The 24,007-nt window shown below is 42.4% G+C and overlaps 1 protein-coding gene across 1 annotated transcript in view; it reads left to right on the top strand.

Annotated features, from left to right (window-relative positions):
• kcnh2b (potassium voltage-gated channel, subfamily H (eag-related), member 2b) overlaps positions 1–24,007 on the top strand; it is a 314,750-nt gene that overhangs the window by 281,441 nt on the left and 9,302 nt on the right. The window contains exons 7-14 of the mRNA XM_084048974.1: positions 9,343–9,522; positions 10,885–10,988; positions 11,475–11,613; positions 13,040–13,194; positions 13,757–13,851; positions 16,268–16,408; positions 18,325–18,524; positions 23,335–23,587. Coding sequence (XP_083905100.1) covers positions 9,343–9,522; positions 10,885–10,988; positions 11,475–11,613; positions 13,040–13,194; positions 13,757–13,851; positions 16,268–16,408; positions 18,325–18,524; positions 23,335–23,587 — 1,267 coding nt within the window. The remainder of the gene's footprint in view (positions 1–9,342; positions 9,523–10,884; positions 10,989–11,474; positions 11,614–13,039; positions 13,195–13,756; positions 13,852–16,267; positions 16,409–18,324; positions 18,525–23,334; positions 23,588–24,007) is intronic.

Raw genomic sequence — 24,007 nt, 5'->3', positions numbered from 1 at the left:
AAAATAGCCGATCTACAAGCTCCAAACGCCTCACGTTCAGAGGCTTTGTAAGCTTGCAGATCGGCTATTTTCTACATGCTTGCCTCTTTCTTAGATTCTTACACAATGTGGCCCATGTTTTCATAGTATAGTTTGTTGACTACTTCTGTTGCAGAAATGGTCATTTCATTTACTTTCCTTTTATTATTGTCTCCGCCAGGCCGAAAGGCATGGCGCAAGACTATGTTTCACCCCCTGTCCGTCCGTCTGTGATAGCTAATCTCTCACATCGTTGCCTTCATCGCAGCAAAATAACAGCCCCATGTGGAGAGTCAGTGAGAGCTGGATAAACGCGGTAAAATGTGTCAAAAGGAGTCTGTACGGCTGTCGATACATGAACACATGACGTCGGTGGGACAGCAGATATTGTGTGTTTTGGACTCACAGCAGCGTGGTGCTGATGTTTGTTGTGTGAAGCAGCTTCATGTCAGAGTCTTTGTGTTGGAGCGCCTCAGTGCGGCTGCAGAGTTCATGTGCAACCTCTTCCAGACAGACACAGAGACACTAGAAACTCTGCTGGGGAAAAAAAACACTGCTGAGCATTGACTTTCATATGGACATTGATCTACACACTGCAGGTATATCTGCTACACACACAACAGCAAACTACACACTGCAGGTATGATGCAGCGTTTGCATTACAGCCAGCATGCCAGCGTACTTCCCATATGGTTTCAAGGTGGCCTAAACTATATGGACCCCATGTCAGCAATGTCAGCGCAGCGGCATCCACTTCAGTCCCAACTGCCATGCCCATGCAGGCTATAAGTAGCTTCTACCTGGCCCTTAGGTGGGCCCCAACTAGCCATGTTTATGTGCGACCTAGGCGGGTTCTAACTAGGTTTGCCCATGCAGGCTTTAACTGGGTTCTACCTGGGCCCTAGGTGTACCCTAATCAACCACAGTGCAGTGCCCATCCCTCCAATTGTTGTGACGTCAGGGCTCTCAATACTGCACATTGCTGGAGTAGGAGGGCCCGCAGGGCGACCGCACACATCGCTGAACCAATGGTAGCCCACGGATGTTTCCTCTGGGGATTTACAATCTGCCCCTCTATGCCACATATCATCCGCACTACAGGGTCTTCACTGACCGAGCCACGGCCCCACTAACCCTCATGACGCTACGCCACTTATATGAGTTGCCAAGTGGCCGCGGCCGCTACGTGGGCGTGGCCGCGGGCTAGACGCGCGCCCCCGCGTAGCGGGGGCGAGCTTGACGTAGCCTGCAGCAAGCACACAGCCCCGCGCAGCGGCTGGGGTCGAGGGGGGCGAAGCCCCCCGAGACTCTAGTATATTATATATATTCAAAGATTTGCACAAATTTTCACGATTTTTCAAAAAGAAAGCAGATCTTCAAGCTCATAGCGTGGCCCTCACTGCCGCGCTATGAGCTTGTAGATCTGCTATTTTTGAATAGCCAAAGTGTAAAATAATGGTTTAACTGGTTTAACAGATGCGTCCCCGGTCTTAATGGGTTAATTCTGCTCTGTTCTGTTGTACCATGGGGGGGGTTGTCTGTTGCTCTCTCTGCCTGTGGCATTCCATGCCGCCAAGCATAATTATTTTACCTACAGTGACGTCATTGGCCTATGTGTAAAATAGAACTGAATCGACATCACGTGAGTGTGTTTTGAGGTGCTACTTGCGTGGATTTGCCTCTTTTTTGTGGCTCTGGAGCTTGAAAAATGAATATTTGGGTGAATAAGATGGTTGTTGTCGCAGGTCCCTGCACATTACTCAACCATAGTTTTGCACTAGGACAGAAAAATCGATCACAAACTCAATGCTGATACTCTACCTTTGTTTTTTCACCTCCAAGCCGATGGCATATTTGGACAGCCATGGCCCCCAAATACCTGTATATGTGTCTCAAAGCATAAATGCTTGAATATTGCAATTAAATTACTTTGTGATTTGTAATTTAATAAATGGCTTATCGTGAGGAGAGTGGTCCTTACCACAGAGCCTCTGCAAACATGCTCAATATTTCATAAAGTTTGAGCATGATCAATATGTTGATGCCAACAGGCAAACACAGCGCTACTGTTTTTTCTCTCATGCCCATCCCTTACTCTTAATCCTGATTTAAGACATTCGACCAACAACTAATAGAATACATTGCCGCTGTCGGGTGGAAACCTTTTATGTCCATAACCGTTTGTGAAAATTGTGAAATTGGCCGATCTGCAAGCTCTGTAGATCGATCGCATGCGTTGTGAGCTTGTACATCTGCTATTTCCACTACTTTTGTGCGACACTCTTGTACTCTTGGCATTCATTTGCGTAAAAACATTTTAAAGAATGTGAATATGGAGATACAAGGTTTCTGCCCCACAGCAATGACATTCAAATTTCAGGACTCCATTTATTTTCCAAACAGAAGGTGTCGGAGACACCCTGTGAGCCGCACTGATCCCCGCTGGATTGGCTGATTCTACTACTGTAGCATGTCGGTTTAATACCTTTTTAATAATACAGTATTAGAAAGTGTGTGTGAGAGAGACCCACAGATTCACACTTCATACATCCAAGCTTCTGGATTAGCCAGAGGCTTAAATTGACACCAAAGGACTACCACCATCATATTATTTGTGATTTGTTTTAGTTCACAGTCAATACAAACAATTCTTTCTTTCGGCTAGAACAAAGCAGGCCTCTCTCTATCTCTCTCCAATTTGATTAAAAAAAGTCTCCAAGCATGGCGCTCGGGTGGCGCAGTGGTAAAGTCCCTGCATGCCCACCACGGAGGTTGTGGGTTCAAATCCACCGTGGTGCATCCGGCTTTGTCGAGCGTCTACACGAACACAATTGGCCCGTGTTTGGGCGAGGGAAGCCGGGCGGGGAGGGGGATAATGGTAATTGCACATACTCCTAGGGGCTGGGGCGGCACCTGTCAGCGGAGAGTGTTGGGCGGGAGGAGTAGGACGAAGGCTCTAGTCTACGTCCTCCCGGTGGGGGCTCCTCACTGGCAGGTGAGTCAGTAGGATATGACAGCAGTGACAATACAGAAATGTGTGTGGGGAGGAAATAATTGGCATAATGACTAAATTGGGGAGAAAAAGGGGAACAAAATAATTGGTTAATTGTTTTTATGTGAAGCGCAAGCCGCAGCATCAGTGTCATTTTCCTCTTGAATGAATACACCGGTGATGACCAGATATGAATCATCCTCATCCTTATTTCATTATTCTCTGGTTGAAAAATGAATACAATAATTAAAGGGGAATTAGGGCTGAATGTTCTGGGGTATGTTATTATTATAATAGTCTCAATTATTTAAAAAATCCTTTCATTGCACTTATCTGCCTCTCACATTTTTCTGTTTTAGTTCTTGGAGTGGCAGTACAGGAACTAATGTGATGACTAATATCATGTGACATCGACTGGAACTAATGTGATGAATGATATGACATTGGGATAGTCAAAGTGATCTGATATAACACAAGGCGGGTCTAAGTTAGATTAAACATTAAAATTTGGGAATAACCACTATAACTCACCGTTGAAATTAGGATCGTTATAGAAAATAACAAATTGGCCAGATGACTACTGTCTGTGACCAGATGATGTTTAATTTTTCAGAAAGACCGATGAGTGAAAACCACAAAACATATGGTGGTGCACCTCTTGTATATACAAATAGCAACTTTTTTACAATTTCGCAATAGGGGGTGCAACTTTCAGCATGGGAAAGTTTGGGCAAGTGTGCCAGTCAAAGCAGGAGTCAGTAATCCCAAAGAACAGAACAGCCCAGGAGCAGCGAGTTTCAAAACCGACACCGGCAACCACGGCTCTATCTATCTCTATCTACATCTCTTATCTACAGTACATCATATTGCCATCAGGTATCAGATAACAGATGAAGGTCAGTTCAACTGAAATGCTGTGTTCTCTTCAATAAACTGCTGCAAGTGAAAACCGGGACTTTTCCCCCCTCCTATCCCTTGGCTTTTCACTCCTACTGTATGCGCCTGTCCTACTAAGCAGGTGTGCAAAAGGACTGCCTTTACTTAAATTCAAATTCACAAAATACATTCACAACGTACATTTTTTATCCCCTTTACCCCCATCACTACCTTTCCCACCTTCCCCATCCTCCCTTGGCCGCCTAACCCCCCGATCTTGGTTCAGATTTATGGACTAGGGGTCACCTTGTTCCCAGTCTTTTCTTACCTCATGAGGAGAAAAGCTTGGGAAAGAACTGCAACCGAATGTGTCCATAGGGCGGTCTGTCTTTTTTTTGCATTTCTGTTCATTTTCATACTCTGAGTTAACACTGCACACACACACACACACACACGCACGCACGCACACACGCACGCACGCACGCACGCACGCACGCACGCACGCACGCACGCACGCACGCACGCACGCACGCACGCACCTGTCACCTCTGTGTTGCATGGCTCAGATGGCTGACCCTGATCATGCACTAATGCAGCCCCCCACCCCTTACAATACATTACATCTATATTGTGACTTATATATACAAGAAAATACACTCTTCTTCTGGGTTGCATAACACACACACACACACACACACACACACACACACACACACACACACACACACACACACACACACACACACACACACACACACACACACACACACACACATTGCCATGGGGTGTGCAGCCTCAGTGCTCTGCAGAGGTTCAGCTAATGAGCAGTTTGTTTGATCTGACAACAAACAAACAGAAGTACGGTCGTACAGTAGGAGATCTGTTGATGGATCCATTGGACATGAAGCCTCTTTTGTATTATTAAGGACTTCTCTGTTTGGTATTCTTGGCCACACATGTGCAATGTGCATGGTGTTCAAGGTTTTTTGTGTGTGTGTGTGTGTGTGTGTGTGTGTGTGTGTGTGTGTGTGTGTGTGTGTGTGTGTGTGTGTGTGTGTGTGTGTGTGTGTGTGTGTGTGTGTGTGTGTGTGTGTGTGTGTGTGTGTGTGTGTGCGCGCTTTTTTTCTGGTTCCTCACTGCAGACATTGCAGCAAAATAGAGTATTTATTTATGAAAAAACAACCCATTAAAAGATGAAATATGAAAATACAAGGATTCTGCCCGACAGCAACCAAATACCTTTTCCCAAATGCTCCCATGAGGACAACCCACAATTTCTTACATGAGAGCTTTTAAGGAGCTGAATTGAAAAGCCTGTCTGCCTCTAGACCATTTATCTAACAGCAGGCAGACAGCAGAGACAACTTTCTCAATTTTTGAAAATCTTGACATGCTCCACATTGGTGGCTGAAAGTTAAAGCTAAAATGCAAGTCGCATCCAGAATTCATACATTTGCACAGCAAAACAACAACAACTTGTGAGGTCTTTTGCAGCAGTACGTGTGATGTGAGTAGAACATTATCATGTAGACCAGTGGTTCTCAAACTTTGCAATTGCTCACGGACCCCCGTCTGAAAGTACTTTGTGGCAGGGACCTCCTTACAAGAGGGCTAGGGTCAAATTTGAGATAGATTCAGATTTAGCAAGATTTAGATAGAACCTCTGTGACTTCCCCCCTCCCCCCGAAGTAGTTGCCCTTAAATACAACGTTGCCATATCTGCCTTTAAATATATCTTGACATCTGCACGTTTCGCAGCTACCCCCCCCCCCCCCCCACAGCCTTGCCCCCCCCCCCCTTTATTTCATAAAGTTGCTTTTTTTTTCCCCTGCTAAAAATAACCCTAGAGATGCTCGTGGAGGTTACGAACAGCCGAAAGGGGTGGCTGAGCTGAGATTTGAGTGTCTCTCTCTATGTATGGAACAACATACATGGTGACATTTGCAGTAGTCGTGTGTGTGTGTGTGTGTGTGTGTGTGTGTGTGTGTGTGTGTGTGTGTGTGTGTGTGTGTGTGTGTGTGTGTGTGTGTGTGTGTGTGTGTGTGTGTGTGTGTGTGTGTGTGTGTGTGTGTGTGTGTGTGTGTGTGTGTGTGTGTGTGTGTGTGTGTGTGTGCGTGCGTGTGTGTGTGTTTAGGATGTACAGGATCCATGCATGCATGCATGATAAGTACAAATGTGCGCTAACTATATTCACATAAGTGACATAGACATTGCATGAGTGCAACTCAGAGGGTCTGTCATCTGGTGTCTTCCCATAGAGCTGCCAACACTCACTAGCCTCTGGCCAATGAGCAGTGGCCAGCTGGTCCACAAACATTCCACAGTTCATTTGAGTGGTCTGAGGCACCATGACTGAGTCCCCAAGTAACCCCCTGTTTCCTTTTTACTTTTAATTCATGTATCATGGTACAATTCTAAAAGTAATTATTAACAAAAAAAGATATAAAATGTATTCCCTACTTCATCATACAAGAGTGTCGCACAAAAGTAGTGAAAATGGCAGATCTACAAGCTCTGCGGCGAATCGTGAGCTCTACCGGCTATTTTAACTATTTTAAAATGTTTTAAAAATAATAATAAAAAAGGAACAGGTTTGGGCATACATGGTTTCTATCCCTACCAGTGACGATACACTAGACCAGTTGTAAGAGCCATATGATTTCTTTTCTTTTCTATGATGTGGGCACGGTCAAGGCCAAGGTTGCCTAGGTACTTGGTACAGGGTCTGCAATCAAACGCAGGTGTTGCTTGTGGCAGAGGCACACAGTTTTTGACTGTGCTTGAGAGGGCTGTTGGGCGATATTCCCGTGCGTTTAAGTTTAATTGTATTTATTATTTTGTATGCTGACAGTGACAGAGTATAAACCCTTTTTGTTGAACTTCAGTTTTTGAGCACACGTCGAACCATCCTTTTAGCCGTTGGCAACCAGTAGCGCCTAAAAGTATAGGACTTTTGACACTACACCAGTGATTTTCTGTAGCATAGATCTCTACCCTGGGTGGTCTACATAAACACAGAACAGCAGGTCTACACTCGAACGTGTGGATCATGGACTTCTGTTCATCCAAAGGTTTACACACTTTTGTCCATTACGGGTGCTGACAACTTTCAAAAGCAAACTTTGGCTTTGGATTTTAATGGCGCTTACTTAAAGTGGGTGAGGTCTTACCTGGGGGGGATGGAACATTAGTTGTGGATGTAAATCACCACAACCACTTTTCTTTTTATTATATGATAATGACATGAAGTCAGCCTGCGATTGTAAACTCTTTCATTCCTTTTCGCTGATGATTCAGCTCTCCTAGTCTCTCATCACAATACATTAGAGGTAGAAGAATTACTTCTGTCTCCATAAGATCAGCTCCGGTTATAAAGTTGTCCCTCCATATTGGCAGTCTATTCTCTTTGGGTCTTATGCAAAACTAAAGAAGTCTCCTGATTTCAGGGTGCTGAAGGTGACTTTGTTGCAGAAGTTACTTTCTTATTAGACATAATAGACAACAAACTATCTGGAACTAGTCTAATATGGCACTAAAAGTCATCTCGAAGGTTAACCAAAAAGTAACATATCTTGCCAGAATTTACATGTTTATAAATGGAAGTGCTCTTGAAATATTGGCTCTTGTTCAATGTCAAACTTTTTTAATGTCAAGGACCACCAAATGAATATGTATTAGGCCGTACACACACACACACACACACACACACACACACACACACACACACACACACACACACACACACACACACACACACACACACACACACACACACACACACACACACACACACACACATACACACACACACACACACACACACACACACACACACACACACACACACACACACACACATATATATATATCAGAAATATATATATATATATATATATATATAAATGAAAGCCCTATTTTATACTTTGTCAATATGCATTGCATTATTGTTGCATTACTTATTATTGTTACAGTACATTACATTATTTATTGTTGCATTACATTATTGTTACATTATTTATTGTTGCATTACATTATTGCTGCGTTAGGTTATTGTTGCGCCTGAGTCCACACAGCAGCCGGGCTCAGCTCCTCTTCCGTGGGATTGGAGTAGACAGGGACATGGGGCAGTGTTGTGCCTGCATACAACCATTAATTCCTCTGCTCTGAACCAGGACAGCAGATGGTGGAATATTTTACTGAAGCAAAGCTACTTACCCCTCGTGTGCGTGCGCGTGCATTGCAGTGCGTCAGGACCATGTTTCTGAGCACTTGCATCTTGGAATACACAAATTCATATTTGTTTGCGCATGTGTCTATGTGCTCGTGTGTGTGTGTGTGTGTGTGTGTGTGTGTGTGTGTGTGTGTGTGTGTGTGTGTGTGTGTGTGTGTGTGTGTGTGTGTGTGTGTGTGTGTGTGTGTGTGTGTGTGTGTGTGTGTGTGTGTGTGTGTGTGTGTGTGTGTGAGAATAATATAGCCTGGGAGGGGTCTGTTGCCTTCAGAACAGGTCTTGTCCTACTGCTCAGTGGACGGTGGCTCCATCGATGTAATTGCATATTTCATAGTTGTGCCAGACATTGAGGCCAACAGCTTTTGCACCACTGGGGCGTCAGTGGTGTCATCAGGGGTAGAGTGGCCGGTAGAGCGGCTGAATGGGAACCGCAAGGTTCCCAGTTCGATCCCGCTCATCAACCTGCTCATCTGGAGCATAAACCTGCTCCAGATGAGCAGGTTGATGCCTTGCATGGTTTCCTCCGCCATTGGTGTGTGAATGTGTGTGTGAATGGGTGAATGTAATGCAAAATCTGTGTAAAGCGCTTTGGATAAAAGCGTTATGTAAATCAGGGGTGGGCAACTTTGATGCTGGAGAGGGCCACTATATTTCCACATTCACTCCAGAGCGCCACATTGCATATACTGTCGGGCCATTATATGTAACACAAAAGTAGCAAAAATAGCAGATCTACAAGCTCAAAACACGTTGCAGTGCAACACGTTTTGAGCTTGTAGATCTGCTATTTTTGCTTTTTTTTGGGGGGGGGGGGGTTCAGATTTTATTTTTTGCTATTTTTGAATTGGAATCCTGAAATGTAACATTTTTGTTTAATTTCAAATGCATTTATACGTATGTTAACTTTATGAACTTAAATACAAATACATTGGACATAAAAAAGTCATTAAGCTACTATAGACTGAAGTAATTAATGTGGGTCATGTTTGCATGTTTGGAACAGCTGAAATCAATAATATATCAGTATTCCGATTAACCTGCGGGCCGCATTAAGTGCAGGTGCGGGCCGCATGTGGCCCCCGGGCCGCCAGTTTCCCATTTAACAATGTTACAGGTATAACCACAGTCAGGAAGAAATCTAAGTATCTACCCCTTCTTTCCCTGTCTCACATTCCCCTCTTTTCCTCTCCTCTCTCTCTATCTTTCTGTCTCGTGGCTCTGTGTCCAGGTGTTGTCTCTGGGTGCAGATGTGCTTCCAGAGTACAAGCTGCAGGCTCCCCGCATCCACAAATGGACGGTGCTCCACTACAGTCCCTTCAAGGCGGTGTGGGACTGGCTCATCTTGCTGCTGGTCATCTACACGGCCATCCTCACGCCCTACTCTGCTGCCTTCCTGCTCGCCGACCAGGTGGTTAGTTACTTTCCACCACTGGTAACATGTTCATCCAATTCCCAAAGTGTGAAAATTGTGGCTGTTCGGGCGGAAACTATTTATTAAAAATAAATTCTAATTCTAATAGTGAAAATAGCATATATAAGCTTGTGAGAGTGTAATAATAATAATAATAGCTGGAATTTATATAGCGCTTTTCTGAGTACTCAAAGTCGCTTTACAAGGCTAAACTAAGTGGAACACAATCAAAACAAAACAACTTTAATAAGAAAATACAGAGAATAAAAAGTTAAAAAGGCTACAGAAGGCCAGGGAATGAAACACAAGTTGAGACTAGGGTGGTAGGAGATCAGTTAGGTGGGGAAAGCAGTTCTGAAGAGGTGGGTTTTGAGGGTAGATCGGCTATCTTTGCTACTCTGTGATAAAGTAGGGCATTCATTTACAAAAATATGAGATATGGAGATGAAGGTTTCTGCCCGACAGCAACTAAATTTAACCAAATTGAGTCCATTTGGTTCCATTTGTACACTCTGGTAGTTAAATTAACCACTTTCAACTTGGCACCCCTATTTGGGGCGTGTTATTATTATAGGCAAATATTTTCATAAAATATTCAAAACCTCTCAGTCGCAGCTACAGTATTTTCCCTATTTTTGCACCACACTGTCATACGATGAAGTATAAATTAGGGCTTAAGTGTTTAGCACTGAGTACTTTACTATCTAAACTGTATTTATGTAGAACTTTAAAAACAAGGTTACTAAGTGCTTTAGAGTTCTTACAAAGCAATAACTATAAGACAATAAATGCAATGCAATAAAGAGTAAAAGCGATAAACATGTTCAATTATTTAAAAGCTGAAACTCTGGAAGGCTTTGTGGGTTTAACACAGACACGCACGCACGCACACACACACACACACACACACACACACACACACACACACACACACACACACACACACACACACACACACACACACACACACACACACACACACACACACACACACACACACAGCATTAGCTTCAGCTCTTCATTTATTCCTGCCTGTGACAACCTGTTTTTCTAGGTAATTCCATGTCTTACCAAGTTCATTCATGATTCTAGCACTTAGCTGGCACGGCTTCTGCTCTACACTGTTTTGCGTGTACTTTTGCACTTTTGCGTGTGTTTCATGTAACTTTCTGTATATACTTATGCAAATGAACTTTAAACTCTGTGTTAATGTGTCAGGAAGTGTACTATTAATAACATACTAAGTTGTGCGTCATTCTTCATCCATCTTTCCTCTCCTTTCCTCTCCTCTCCTCTCCTCTCCTCTCCTCTCCTCTCCTCTCCTCTCCTCTCCTCTCCTCTCCTCTCCGCTCCTCTCAGGAGGAGGTGGTCATGCAGAGTTGTATTTACTCCTGTTCTCCTCTGAACGTGGTGGACCTCATAGTGGACATCATGTTCATCATTGACATCCTAATCAACTTCAGGTCAGAGCACACACACACACACGCACACACAAACAAACATCTAAACTTTTTTGAGAATTTTTTAGATAGTATACTAGTAGTGGTAGAGATAGTAGTTCATTTTGTATGTATTTAATAATATTCATGGTCACATGGTACTGGTGAGCAGGTACTATTGGATTGCTAGCTAGTAGCTACACAACATAGTTTAGTTTTCTGAAAAACTTCAAATATTTATTCCAAAATTACAACAAATGTATGTTGCTATATACTGTACATTGCAACAACAACCCCAAAAGGGGCTCCCGGATTTACAGGTATAGTTACGTACAGGGGTTCCAGGCCTAAATGGGTTAATAGAACAGGGTGCAAGGCAAGAACGACAACGTTTCGATATGTATTAAATCTTCGTCATGTCAACCTGACGAAGATGTAATAGACATCGAAACGTCGAATAGTAATAAAGTTATTTTCTTGTGGAACAATGTGATGCTTGTCGTTTTTTAGGACCACATATGTAAACGCTAACGACGAGGTGGTCAGCCACCCACTGCGTATCGCCGTGCACTACTTCAAAGGCTGGTTCCTCATCGACATGGTGGCCGCCATCCCCTTTGACCTGCTCATCTACCGCAACGGAGAGGAGGTAAGACGTGCGTGTATATAGACAGACAGAACCTTAAAAATGTATTTGTTATAGCAGGCACTGCAGTATGAAAAACTGGATAGATACAGATAGTGGTAGAGAGATTCATCTAAGCTATCAAGAGTAAAAATGCAGAGAGAGCTAAACAGGTGTTTGAAGGAGGAGAGGTTTCTCATCGATGAGAAAGTGAATTGAGTGAGAGTGAAGAGGGAGTGTGTGGCATCATGGGAGATCAAGTTTGAATGAGTTTTACACAAACTGTGGTACTTTGGTTACAGCATATGGTAGCATTACACATAGTGATTCTCTTGAAGGAAATGAACATTATCAGCTCCCTCCTGAATTACAATTTTGACAAACCTGCATAAGTAGTATGTAATGAAAACATTGTGATCTATAAGCTACCTTCTGAACCAACAACGATTGTTGTGATAGTGATTGTTGTGAACGATAGTGTGACTGTACAGTACAAGGAGGGTGTTGTACCTTATGGGACATCTTCAGTGTTAAAGTATAGTGGGAAGGAATGCCAAATGTTAGAGAGAATGGATTTCGGGGAGCCAGACACTTGACTACTGTATATTTTGGGAATGTCTCGTGAGGAAAAAACATTTCTGGGCAGAGTTTCACAAAGCACTAAAAAGCATACTGATACGCAATACTGGTATTCATTTGGTATTTTGATATCTGCTAGTGAGAAAGGCATTGGTTACTTGTGAACCTTCCACAACACAGGAGTGCATACTGTAGATATAGCAAAATGAACTTATGTTATGGGGGAAAAAAATGTCTTCATCGCGAGAAAAATGTGTTACGTAATTATTGAATGAATGTAATGTTTCATGTAACAATACAACGTAATGTTGTTTTTTATTCTAGCAAACACCCCTGTTTGATTTCCTCTCAAGTCTCCCCGTGTTATACTTTTAATTATTGTTATTGTGTAGGCACTTAACCTATCCCAAAAATGTTCTTATTTGTTAAAATAAATCTGTTCTGGCAGAAGAAAAACACTGCTTTTGTCCTGATTTTGCTTTGTAATACTGGTGGGCCAATAATATAGAATCAAAAATAAAAGATAATCCTAGTTTAGTGAAAGCTTGGCCAGGGTGTACTTGAACCGCATCGATCCTTGGCTTCATGCCCTCACTGGAGAACCATGGTGTACTGCTTGCACTCACGCTTAGCTGCTTGCGCACAATGTATTACTGTTATTTATTGGTTGCATGGACAGGACAAGAACAAGTATTGAATGGCAGTCAGGCTTTACCACCTCAACTGCATTGAATCACTGCTGGACAAGGCCAAGGCCTTCCTGCAAACAAACAGCAGGTTGCCCCCAATTTTTTACTTGTCATGGCTTTCAATCTCTCTTTGTTTTTCTTTCACTCTCTCTCCCCCCACTTTTCTCAATTATCCCTACCAGACCACGACTCTGATTGGTCTGCTGAAGACGGCCCGCCTGCTGCGATTGGTCCGTGTGGCCAGGAAGTTGGACCGTTACTCGGAGTACGGTGCCGCTGTCCTCTTCCTCCTCATGTGCACCTTCGCCCTCATCGCTCATTGGCTGGCCTGCATCTGGTAGGATATTACACAACGGCGGGTCCCAATCCAGCTCCTAGACTCGCTGCCAGGCGGTTTATCGGATCGCCTGGTGTGTCGGTCGTCTATCTCAGTGGTTCTCTAACTTTTTCATGTCAAGGACCCCCAAAATGATATGTATTTGGCCGCCGACCCCCATCTCAAAATATGTTGTTCCAGGGACCCCCCAGAAGCAAAGATTTGAGTTACAAATGTTCGCTTTAAAACATATATATTCAAAGGTTTGCGCAAATGTTCACGATAAAAAAAAAATAGCAGATCTACAAACTCATAGCGCGGCACTCGGTGCCACACTATGAGCTTGTAGATCTATTTTTGAATAGCCAAAGTCTAAAAGGTTAAAGTGGTTAATATTATTGTGATGCTATATTAACACTTTTAGCTGGGGACCCCCTGGATAATCCACTAATGTATCTCAGTAGCATGTTGTGGAGGTGGATGTGCATGTTGTAATTCATAATATAACATATCTATATATCAGTATGAACCCTTGATTGTTGCTGAAATCAATAATGATATGTTATGTCTTTACTCTGTCCAGGTATGCCATTGGCAGCGTAGAGAGGAATGGTTCAATCGGCTGGCTCCACTCTCTGGGAGAGTCTCTGGGAAAACATTACAATGACTCCATCCCAGGTACTGAGAAAACATTGTTGCTGTTGGAAGTAACGCGTTAATTACGTTTTCCGATTCAATAGCACGTTGCAATTACTGGAATTTAAATGGGCTCGTTGCTTGCTACTTTATGTCAAAATAGCTGACAACTTCAGAAGATTAAGGGTTTTATTATCATCCGACTTACCGGTGATCTACTCTCACTGTGGGACCACTTCCTCCGCTGTCTCACACTGTACAAAAACAATCAAAACTAGAAAGTACTGTTCCTGAAGAAACAGTGTGGGATCGCTAATATTGCTGGTATTGAGTATTGATAGTGTTAGTAGTGTTATAGGTTTGAAAGGTGTGAACGGTGTGAAAGGTTTGAAAGGTTTGAAAGGTTTGAAAGGTTTGAAAGGTTTGAAAGGTTCTAAAGGTTTGAAAGGTTCTAAAGGTTCTAAAGGTTTGAATGGTTTGAAAGGTTTGAAAGGTTTGAAAGGTTCTAAAGGTTTGAAAGGTTTGAAAGGTTCTAAAGGTTCTAAAGGTTCTAAAGGTTCTAAAGGTTCTAAAAGTTGTAATGGTTTGAAAGGTTCTAATGGTTTGAAAGGTTCTAAAGGTTTGAAAAGTTTGAAAGGTGTGAAAGGTTTGACAAGGTGTTAAAGTATTAGTGTTAAAAGTTTGTATAGTGTTGGCAGTGTTGAATAGTGTAAAAAAAAAATAGGAAAAAAAAATAAGAAAAAAAAGAATTTGGAAAGAAAAATAAATATCTGAAATAAAAAAATTTAGGAAATAAAAATCTGAAGAAAAAAAAATCTGAAAAAAAAAAGTTCGGAAAAATAAAGCTAAAAAATAAAAAATTGGAAAAAAAATTTTTTTGGGAAAAAAAAAAATGGAAAAAAACAATTTTTGGAAAAAAAAAAATCTGAAAAAAAAAAAAAATTGGAAAATTTTTTTTTTTGGAAAAAAAAAAATTCTGAAAAAAAAAAGTTTTGGAAAAAAAAACAACAGCGGCCGTGTGGCCGATGAGAGGAGAAGAGATGAGAGTTAACATGGGTGTGAAAGGGGGACTGAGGATGATGATTAATTTCCCCATTGAAATGAATGGGGATTTTTTAGAAGTAAAAAGTGCAATATCTCTAAAAGTACAAATTATTTCAAAAATTTGAATGTAAGCCGACATGTCCTGAGTAGGCCGAACGTTGAAGAGTTGGAACGGAGTTTGTAGCTAAAAGTATGAAGGACTAGTTAGGTGCCAAAAAACTGGTGCCAAAAAAAAATATTGACAATAACAGTAGTGTGATCGCTTTAGCGATCCCACAATTAATGCAAAAGTTTGGGCCTCTGAATCACAGGTACTGAAATGTCAAGTCCTGTCTCTTGCCATAAGCACTTAAACCCTATAATCTGTATTGTATGTCAAATAGTGAAAATTGCTCTTCAACGTGGCATTAATAATGTGATAATGATTTCAGGAGATGAGGGAAACTGGCATTTCGAGGAAAATCATTACATGACAGATTTTCTATAATGAGACTTACGGCGGGATTTAAATGTTTCAACAGCATTGTTACTGCTGACAGTACGGATAAAGAAAGTTGAGGCTATTGATTCATGACATTTTCTAAAGTGCATTTAATTCCATCAGCATTAAAGTCTCTTTTTCTCTCCCGCTCTCTCTCTCCTCACCGCTCATCTTTGGAGACAAACAACTTTTTGTTTTATTTCTTATTAATAGGATTAATGAAAAACCAAGTGCTTGAAAATGTTTTATCTGCCGTTTGGATGGATTTTTGATTGCAAGCAGTGTGTGGGCATTGTGCTCCCTAATGCGCTCTTTTAATTGTATGGAAATGCTGCGCTGGGGGCCTGTATTGGTTCTAAGACCCACAGTTCTAAAGCATAATCGCATATTGACTCTTCTCTCAATATGTATAGCACTGCGCAGCAGACCACCAGAACATTTTGATTTATACCATGTGGTATAAAACTTACCCGTTGTGAGCAATCTGATTAGTCTCTGATCAACCAAACAGCAGGCTCCTTCCGCCCTGGTTCATTCTAGTTGTTTATGCTGAGTTTGCTAAAAACTACAAAAATATCCAGTTTTGGGGAACAAAACACGGTCACTATGCTACACCCGAATCCATATGTTCCTTTTTACTGAAGCCAAGTTTAAAATAAGAATTGAATACATTAAATATCAATACGAGGCAACTGTTTTTTCAATGGTAGTGGATGGAGAGAAAGGATTTTTGTCAGACCAAGCAACAGCAACCAATGGGTGCGAAGAGGGGCACGACCATGAGTGGGACTTGACAAAGGGTAAAATAGGACCCATGGGATTGAGGGGAAAAAAGGATGGGGCCGCTGTGAAGTATCGTATTTAGGGTTTAAGTGGTTAAACTACTTAATGATCAAACGGTTTGAAGTCATTGGTGTGATTCTTCTATGGCAGGTTCTGGACCCTCCATCAAGGACAAGTACGTGACTGCCTTGTATTTCACCTTCAGCAGTCTGACCAGCGTGGGTTTCGGGAATGTGTCCCCAAACACCAACTCTGAGAAGATCTTCTCCATCTGCGTCATGCTCATAGGATGTAAGTCTGTCACTGTATACTTCCTGTGCGTCTGACATGGCTAGAAATGGTATGTTATAGAAAATGTTGCTTTATTACAGTGGTTCCCAAACTTTTTTTTGGTTGGAGCCCCTCTTCTTGCATTTCGATATGCGTGCACGTGTGGGCTCTCAGTTTGTACAATCACAATCTCTTTGTACAATGCACAATCTCTTTCAAATGTTGGACTACCTCCAAACAGACTAGGCCTAAGCCCCCCCTTCCCCCCAAAGGGAGCCCTTCTCCCGGTTTTGGAAACGGTGCTATATTACATAACAGTAAAGCAAGAAAGGAAGCAAGGAGATAACAGGCGGTTCAGGTATCAGACAGATTTGAACCCATGACATTAAATTTATTGGTGCGGTTAATTACTGCTTGAGCCCCCACGCCGCCCTGACTCAACAGAAAGGGATTTGTAATATATTTTAATATCTATTTCATAATCTAGACTTTAATATCCCTTTTATTATTAATATGCTACTTTATTAGTAACTCACTGTGCACATCAAATTATGCAATTATGCAAGAGCTAGAACAAAGGTGTCCACACTTTTAAAATAAAGAGACCTCAAATATCTTCTGAAACATTTATTCTTTCTTCTTTGAGACCTTAGAGAATGCATTTGAAATGCTTTATCATCTCTTTTTTGATACTAGGGCGACGGCCATTGGGAACGATGCCCCGTTGGTTATGTCAGAGAACCCTTTGTCAGAGTATTTAGTGCAGTACCCATTACATAGTAATAGTAATATATATATATACTTGGAGGCCAGTCTATGATGTCAGTAGTACTATGATGTCATATGGATGACATCAGAGATCTCCATATATAGGCATAACAGGGACACAGACAGACAGACACATATCCATATTGTATGGGTATAAGAGGGACACAGACAGATAGATATAGAAATTCCCGCGCACATAAATCGGCGTGCCTGCTCTCGTGACTAGACCCTCCACTGTCGTGTCGTCCGCGATATGTGATGATGTGATTGGAGCTGGACCTGGCAGAACAGTCATGAGTCAGCAGGGTGAACAGGAGTGGACTGAGCAGCACGCAACGCTGGGGAGAGTCGGTAGCCTGACTCCCAACTGTGTTGGTGCTTGAGGTTTTACCTGGCTCCTAACTGACTGGCCTGAAGACGAGAAAGTCCAGTATCCAGTTGCAGCTCCAGCTATTAGGGAATGATAGTGTTAAATGCGAAGCTGAGCTGACGTCAATGAACTGCAGTGTTGTTCTTTTCCAGGTGTGTTGCCAAGTGCAGGACAGTAGACACAGCGTTGTTATTGGACCTTTTAGACATGCATATTGATTGGGGTGCAAGGTGTTTCAAACAACATGATCTGGAAAAGCCGGGTGCGCCGCCCAGAGTGCCCCTAATCTTTTTAATCGGCCTCCTGGTGGCGCTATATCAGGCCGCTTTATGTTTTGTTTTGTCTGATAACTCTTCAACCGTAGGTTGTACAATCAGAATCCTTTTCTCCCTGGATTCCTTGGATCATGATGTGACTCCCCATATAAGCCCCAGCCATTTGTGCTAGACTAGATTTTCAGCCATTTTCTTACTACTCCTACAACTGTCCAAAACTCACACAAATTGGTGGTACACATTATCTCTGAAGTCATGTGATCAAGATTTTCAAATACCATTTCAATTGTCTGCCTTCCAAAGTTTGCGGGCCCTGGGTAGGCCACCCGGCCTGGCGGAGACCTGCACTCAGAGGAGCGCACTTTTCTTGTTTATATTCAAAATAGCGGATCTACAAGCTCAAAGTTGGGCTTAATGTGTCAGCTTACAGTATGTCAGTTGTCATGTTTGAATGTAGTAGTAGTAGCATGTTCAGTTAAAATTTCTGTTCCCTTCCTATGTTTTTCTAACCCCCTCCCCCCCAGCCCTGATGTATGCCAGTATCTTTGGAAATGTGTCGGCCATCATTCAGAGGTTGTATTCAGGAACGGCGCGCTACCACACCCAGATGCTCCGCGTGCGGGAGTTCATCCGCTTCCACCAGATCCCAAACCCGCTCAGACAGAGGCTGGAGGAATACTTTCAACATGCCTGGTCCTACACCAACGGCATCGACATGAACGCTGTGAGTGTTACGTGTGAACGCACACACGCACACACACACACACACACACACACACACACACACACACACACACACACACACACACACACACACACACACACACACACACACACACACACACACACACACACTGCATGCTACCAACAGTGTTGATATGAGTCTTTTATAAGCATTGACACACAACCACTCACACATTCATAGTAGATCATACATACTTGACATCCACACACCCTTGTACCCTTGCATGATTCATACTCCAACGTTGCGTTATATCACACAGAAAGAGAAAACCCAGCATGCATTTACAAGCACCATGGGTTTAGTTATTTATTCATTCTCTTCTCTCGCCGACATTTTCACCCTCCATTGACTTGATGTTCCACATGGTGTGTCAATACTTCTAAACGCTTTCCAGAACTTGGCTACAATAACAGCAACAAAAATGTGTTCAAATAAATCGTTGACTTTTGACCTCTTTATTGTCACACCATTGTCCAAAGGATAAAACGAAAGAAAGCCAGCGTCTTATTTCCATCGCGGTCCTTTCATATGTACAGCAAATTGTGTGTGTGTGTGTGTGTGTGTGTGTGTTTGCACTCAAGTCCACGCACCCAATGGTGCTACAAAAGCATCCTTGTGCATGTTAGTCCAAGCACCCATACCTGTACGTGCAAGAAAATGTCCTTGTGGGAAAAGTGTGGATATGGGTAGATACCTGAGAAAAACAGGTGGGGGGCGGGGGCAGTAAAAAAAACACCAGCCTTGACAAAGAAAAACAGGTATTTCAATCCACTTGACTAAATCTAGACCCAGACTCTGCTTCCCCTTAACATACAAGATACATTAAGATACAAGGGGGATCATCCCCTTGTAGTGTGGTCGTGACTCGTGAACATTACTGACTTCTGTCAAAAAATAATTACTGAGGTACTTCAGAGCTTATTCAAAATCTTATGCGCCATGCACATCTTGATTGGGTCACTCTCTCATCTACTCTGAGCCATTTCAGGCTATCAAAATGTGCTGGGTGAGTTATGGGATCGTGTTTTAGTATTAATCTAAGTAATTTGTTCTGGGCGGTCAGGAACCTCGTATTTTAAATCTTAGGGGTGCTGGTGTAAAAAGAACAGGCGTAGTCAAAAGGGCATTGAACATCTATATTCATGACTGCAGTGAGACTCCGTTCTGAAGTGCCAGCTGGATCATATAAATCTAATCGGTGTCTTGACAGTTTCATGCAGAAGCACAGAAGTAACCTCATAACATTTTGGATGCAAAGTCCCCAACATGAATGTAAATGTTCATCATCATCTCAACTCTTGGTTCAGATGATAAACCAGAATCTAACCAGATTTCTAAATCTGGCCAGAAATGTCAACAACATCGTTTTTGCCCGGCGACTGATGTGCCCTTTTGGACATTTCAGCCCCTGCCCCTCTAATTTTCTCCCCACGACACATCCCTGAACAGTCGGATGCATCAACGTGAGTGTTGTTTCCCATCCGGCTAGTGAGTCACACATTCTCTTGTCTGATTGCGACCATAAATTAAATAGCCTATTATAGTCCCTACGTCATTTACTTTGCCACCCCATAGATTTATCTGAAGCTACGCCCCTGCGTCTCCCTCTGCTCTCTTGCCTCATTAAGTGGTTCTTGTCAAGGCCTGGCATATAGTGCACGTAGAGAACTGACTGGATATGGGACCGTGTTTGCTCTAATGATTATGATTTGAGGTGCAAGGCATATGACTGATTTAACCACTGAGTAGGTATGAGGCCGCCTGGGAAACAGAGGTATGTCTCAATTCGGGGGTTGCAGCCTGAATTCCGTGGTAAGTGCTCCGGTCTACGTGTGGAAGTGGCCCTGAGCTTAACCCCTGGGTTTACCAGGCTACCGAGGCACTGCCCCCGTAGCTGCCCACTGCTCCTAGGATGGGTTAAATGCAGATACCAGATTTCACTGTATATGCAAAATATGATTATTATAATTATTTAGGCTAATAGTAGTATTGCATAAAAGTTGTGGAAATCTGCAACTTATGGAAGCTCGCGATGCAATGTGTTGTAAGATTGTAGATAAGGTATTTTCACTATTTTAGGAAGACCCTATTGAAAAGAATCGTGAATTTTTGTTTCGCATTCTGTTCATAGTCTTGTTTGCCTATAATGACATGCCCAGAATAGGTTGAAAGTGCTTAATTAGCCGTGACCGCTTTAGTCCTTATCACATTCTGTTCATTGTTTTTTTAAATGTTTGCCTAATGACATGCCCAAAATAGGCTGAAAGTGGTTAATTAGCCGTGACCGCTTTAGTCCTTATCACAGGAACAATAATGATACATGCTACAGATCTTCACACATAGGGGGGTGACGAATGAACGATTCGTAAATCGCCAGTGAGTATTTCGTATCAAAACTATCCATATAGGTGATGCCTCATTCATACAGGTTGATGACTTTATTGGTGGCATACTGAATTTGCATTGTGTGTAGAATCTGTGTACTCATGACAGAGACTTCCGATTTAATCGCACAAAACAAACACACTAAGTGTGTAAGGACCTTAAGATGAAGTTGAAGATAAGACTGAGAGTACGAGATGCACATCTGCTGTTTGAATGCACAATTATTGAATACTACTGTATGTACGGTAGCATGTGCATGGCGCTTCTCCACCCCACCCCACACCACACACACACACACACACACAAACATTTCTTCAGCTGCAACCATATTGCATGCACAAAGTGATCATAACATATAAGCATATAAGCATATGTTGTTTACCATAAACATATGGTAAACAACAGCTGCAGCTGTGGAGGGGGGCCGATGACCTGAGTGCAGTGAACCAAAGCATGGTTAAGTAAAACGGAACAGAGAAATCATACGTGATGAAAGATATTGACTTGTTCTGTAGAGTAGAAGAGAATTGCTAAAAGTATATTGTAGAACCTAACGCATAGCTATATCCATTGCACCAGTCCATCCACAACTTCGGTAACCATAACACACACAACGTCGACTTGTCTCTCTCAGCATAATCCAGACCCTGTGAAGTACATCGCAATACTTTCACATTTTATTGAGAATAACAACACGTTCATTCAAAGCAGGCAGATATATGGAATGACAAGTTTTCAAGTGTGACTTAAATTAATACCCGGCATAATGTTTTGTATGAAGAGAAGAGGAGAGGAGAGGAGAGAGAGAATCATAGAGATACATAGCTGAGGTGACCTGAGTGTTTTAGGTCACGTCTGGTTCTGGGCCAATGAGCTGTAGAACAACAGAAGAGCCCATTTTCACAGAACTCATTAAAATTGCAACCATTATTCATTTTAATTATGCACAGGATCTGCGTTCCTGCCGGCTCTGTATCTCTCAACACCCATCGGACTTTGACTCACTTAGCAGTGACGTATCTAAACATCTCAGATGACCATTTAAACAAACAAAAGGACTTCTTGTTTTGTATTATCTCACACTTAAATCCCCCAATGTTTATCTTAAAGTTAATTAACTACGGTAATGACCATGAAAGCTGTATTTTGTGTTTCCCTACAGTGTGCAATAAAATGCACTATTACCATATATCACTGTTTATGTAATGTGTTTTCTCCCTCCCTCCCTCCCTCCCTCCCTCCACTTGTTAACTCCCTTCCACTATTTATCCTCTCTCTATTCCCCTCCCTCCTTTCCTTTCTAATCCCCATCTCCCTTTTTCGTCTATACTATTGCAGTATACTCTTCTCTCCCCTTTCCCTCCTTCTCTGCTGTTTACCCCCTTACTCCTCTCCTCTCCTCTCCTCTCCTCAATTGCTACTTTGGTGAGGTAGTTAGTCAGGTATGAGGGTATTGAGGGCAGAGCCCCTTTGACTATCTTGAAAACCAATCCATTTTTAATTGCTTAACCCTGTCTTCTACCCTGAGCCATCCCAGACTAGCTAAATGAGTTGGAAATAGGTGGATCATGGGCTTTAAGCCAAAAAGTAGTCAAATCAGTTTGTTTTGGGAGGTCTGAACTTGAAACATTGGGATGTTGGAGAACCAAGAGGTGCAAGTATAGTCAACACTGAGAACACTCAGTCCATGCTCGTCCATCTTGTGACATGTGACACGTATTATAGATCTGCTTTTTCTTACCTGCAACCATACCTTTATTAACCACTTTCAACCTGGCATCCCTATTTAGGGCATGTCATTATAGAGGCGAACATATTCTCTTTTCCCTCGCAAAAAAAAACAAAAAATAGTGAATCTACAAGCTCGTAGAGCCACTCTTTTCGATATTTTGGAAATGGGGCTTAACCCCTTAAGACCGGGATCGCATCTATGTGCCATTTCAAGATTTCTTTAGCTATTCAAAAATAGCAGATATACAAGCTCATAGTGCGGCACCGAGTGCCGCACTATGAGCTTGTAGATCTGCTATTTTTGAAAAATCGTGAAAATGTGCACAAATCTTTGTATATATATTTTAAAGCAAACATGTTTAACCCTGTTACAACTTCTGGGGGTCCCTGGATCAAAATATTTTGAGATGGGGGTCCACGGCCAAATACATATCATTTTTGAGAACCACTGATATCATGGAAACATACGTTTTTTTTTCTTCAAAAAAACTGTTTGGAAGACATTTGTAGAATCCCCCAGAAGCAAAGATTTGAGTCATAAATGTTCACTTTAAAAAACATATATTCAAAGATTTGCACATATTTTCATTATTTTCCTAAAAAATTGCAGATCTACAAGCTCATAGTGTGAAATGACTCCTCTGCTTCTCCTCTCCTCTCCTCTCCTCTCCAGGTGCTGAAAGGCTTCCCTGAGTGCCTCCAGGCTGACATCTGCCTCCATCTGAATCGCACGTTGCTGCAGAACTGCAAGGCATTCAAAGGCTCCACCAAGGGCTGCCTCCGAGCTCTGGCAATGAAGTTCAAGACCACCCATGCGCCCCCCGGGGACACGCTGGTCCATGCCGGAGATGTCCTCACCGCCATCTACTTCATATCCAGAGGGTCCATAGAGATCCTGAGAGGGGACGTGGTGGTAGCCATCTTAGGTAAAAAAGTATATATTTTTTTCAGATGGTGGCTTGTTTTGGTGATTATTTTTTGAATATATAATAAGCTTTATTTATATAGCAACAGCAAACAACAAAAACAAAGGAACCATACAAAAGTAATAAGACCAAAAATAAGAGTGAAAGCCGAAAACTAGCTGACTATTCCTTCTAGCTAAAGGCCATTCTATAATAATGAGTTTTTAAAAGATTTTTAAAAGTGGACACCGAAGTGGCCTGTCTAATTTGCAGGGGGAGTTGGTTCCACAGAAATAGAGCCCTAGCAGTGAATGCCCTGTCACCTTCCGTCACAAGCGTTGTCAAGCGTCACAGCGAATGGAGGTGTTGGGGTTCAACACCTCCAATGATCAACAATCATTTTAATGGCACTGCACCAGTGGTGGAAAAAAGTACCCTAAT

Source organism: Gymnoscopelus microlampas, assembly GCF_963454915.1.
Source record: "Gymnoscopelus microlampas genome assembly, chromosome: 22".
NCBI classification, from domain to species: Eukaryota; Metazoa; Chordata; class Actinopteri; order Myctophiformes; family Myctophidae; genus Gymnoscopelus; species Gymnoscopelus microlampas.
The sequence above is the reverse complement of the archived record's forward strand: the minus strand, read 5'-3'. Positions and strand labels throughout refer to the sequence as shown.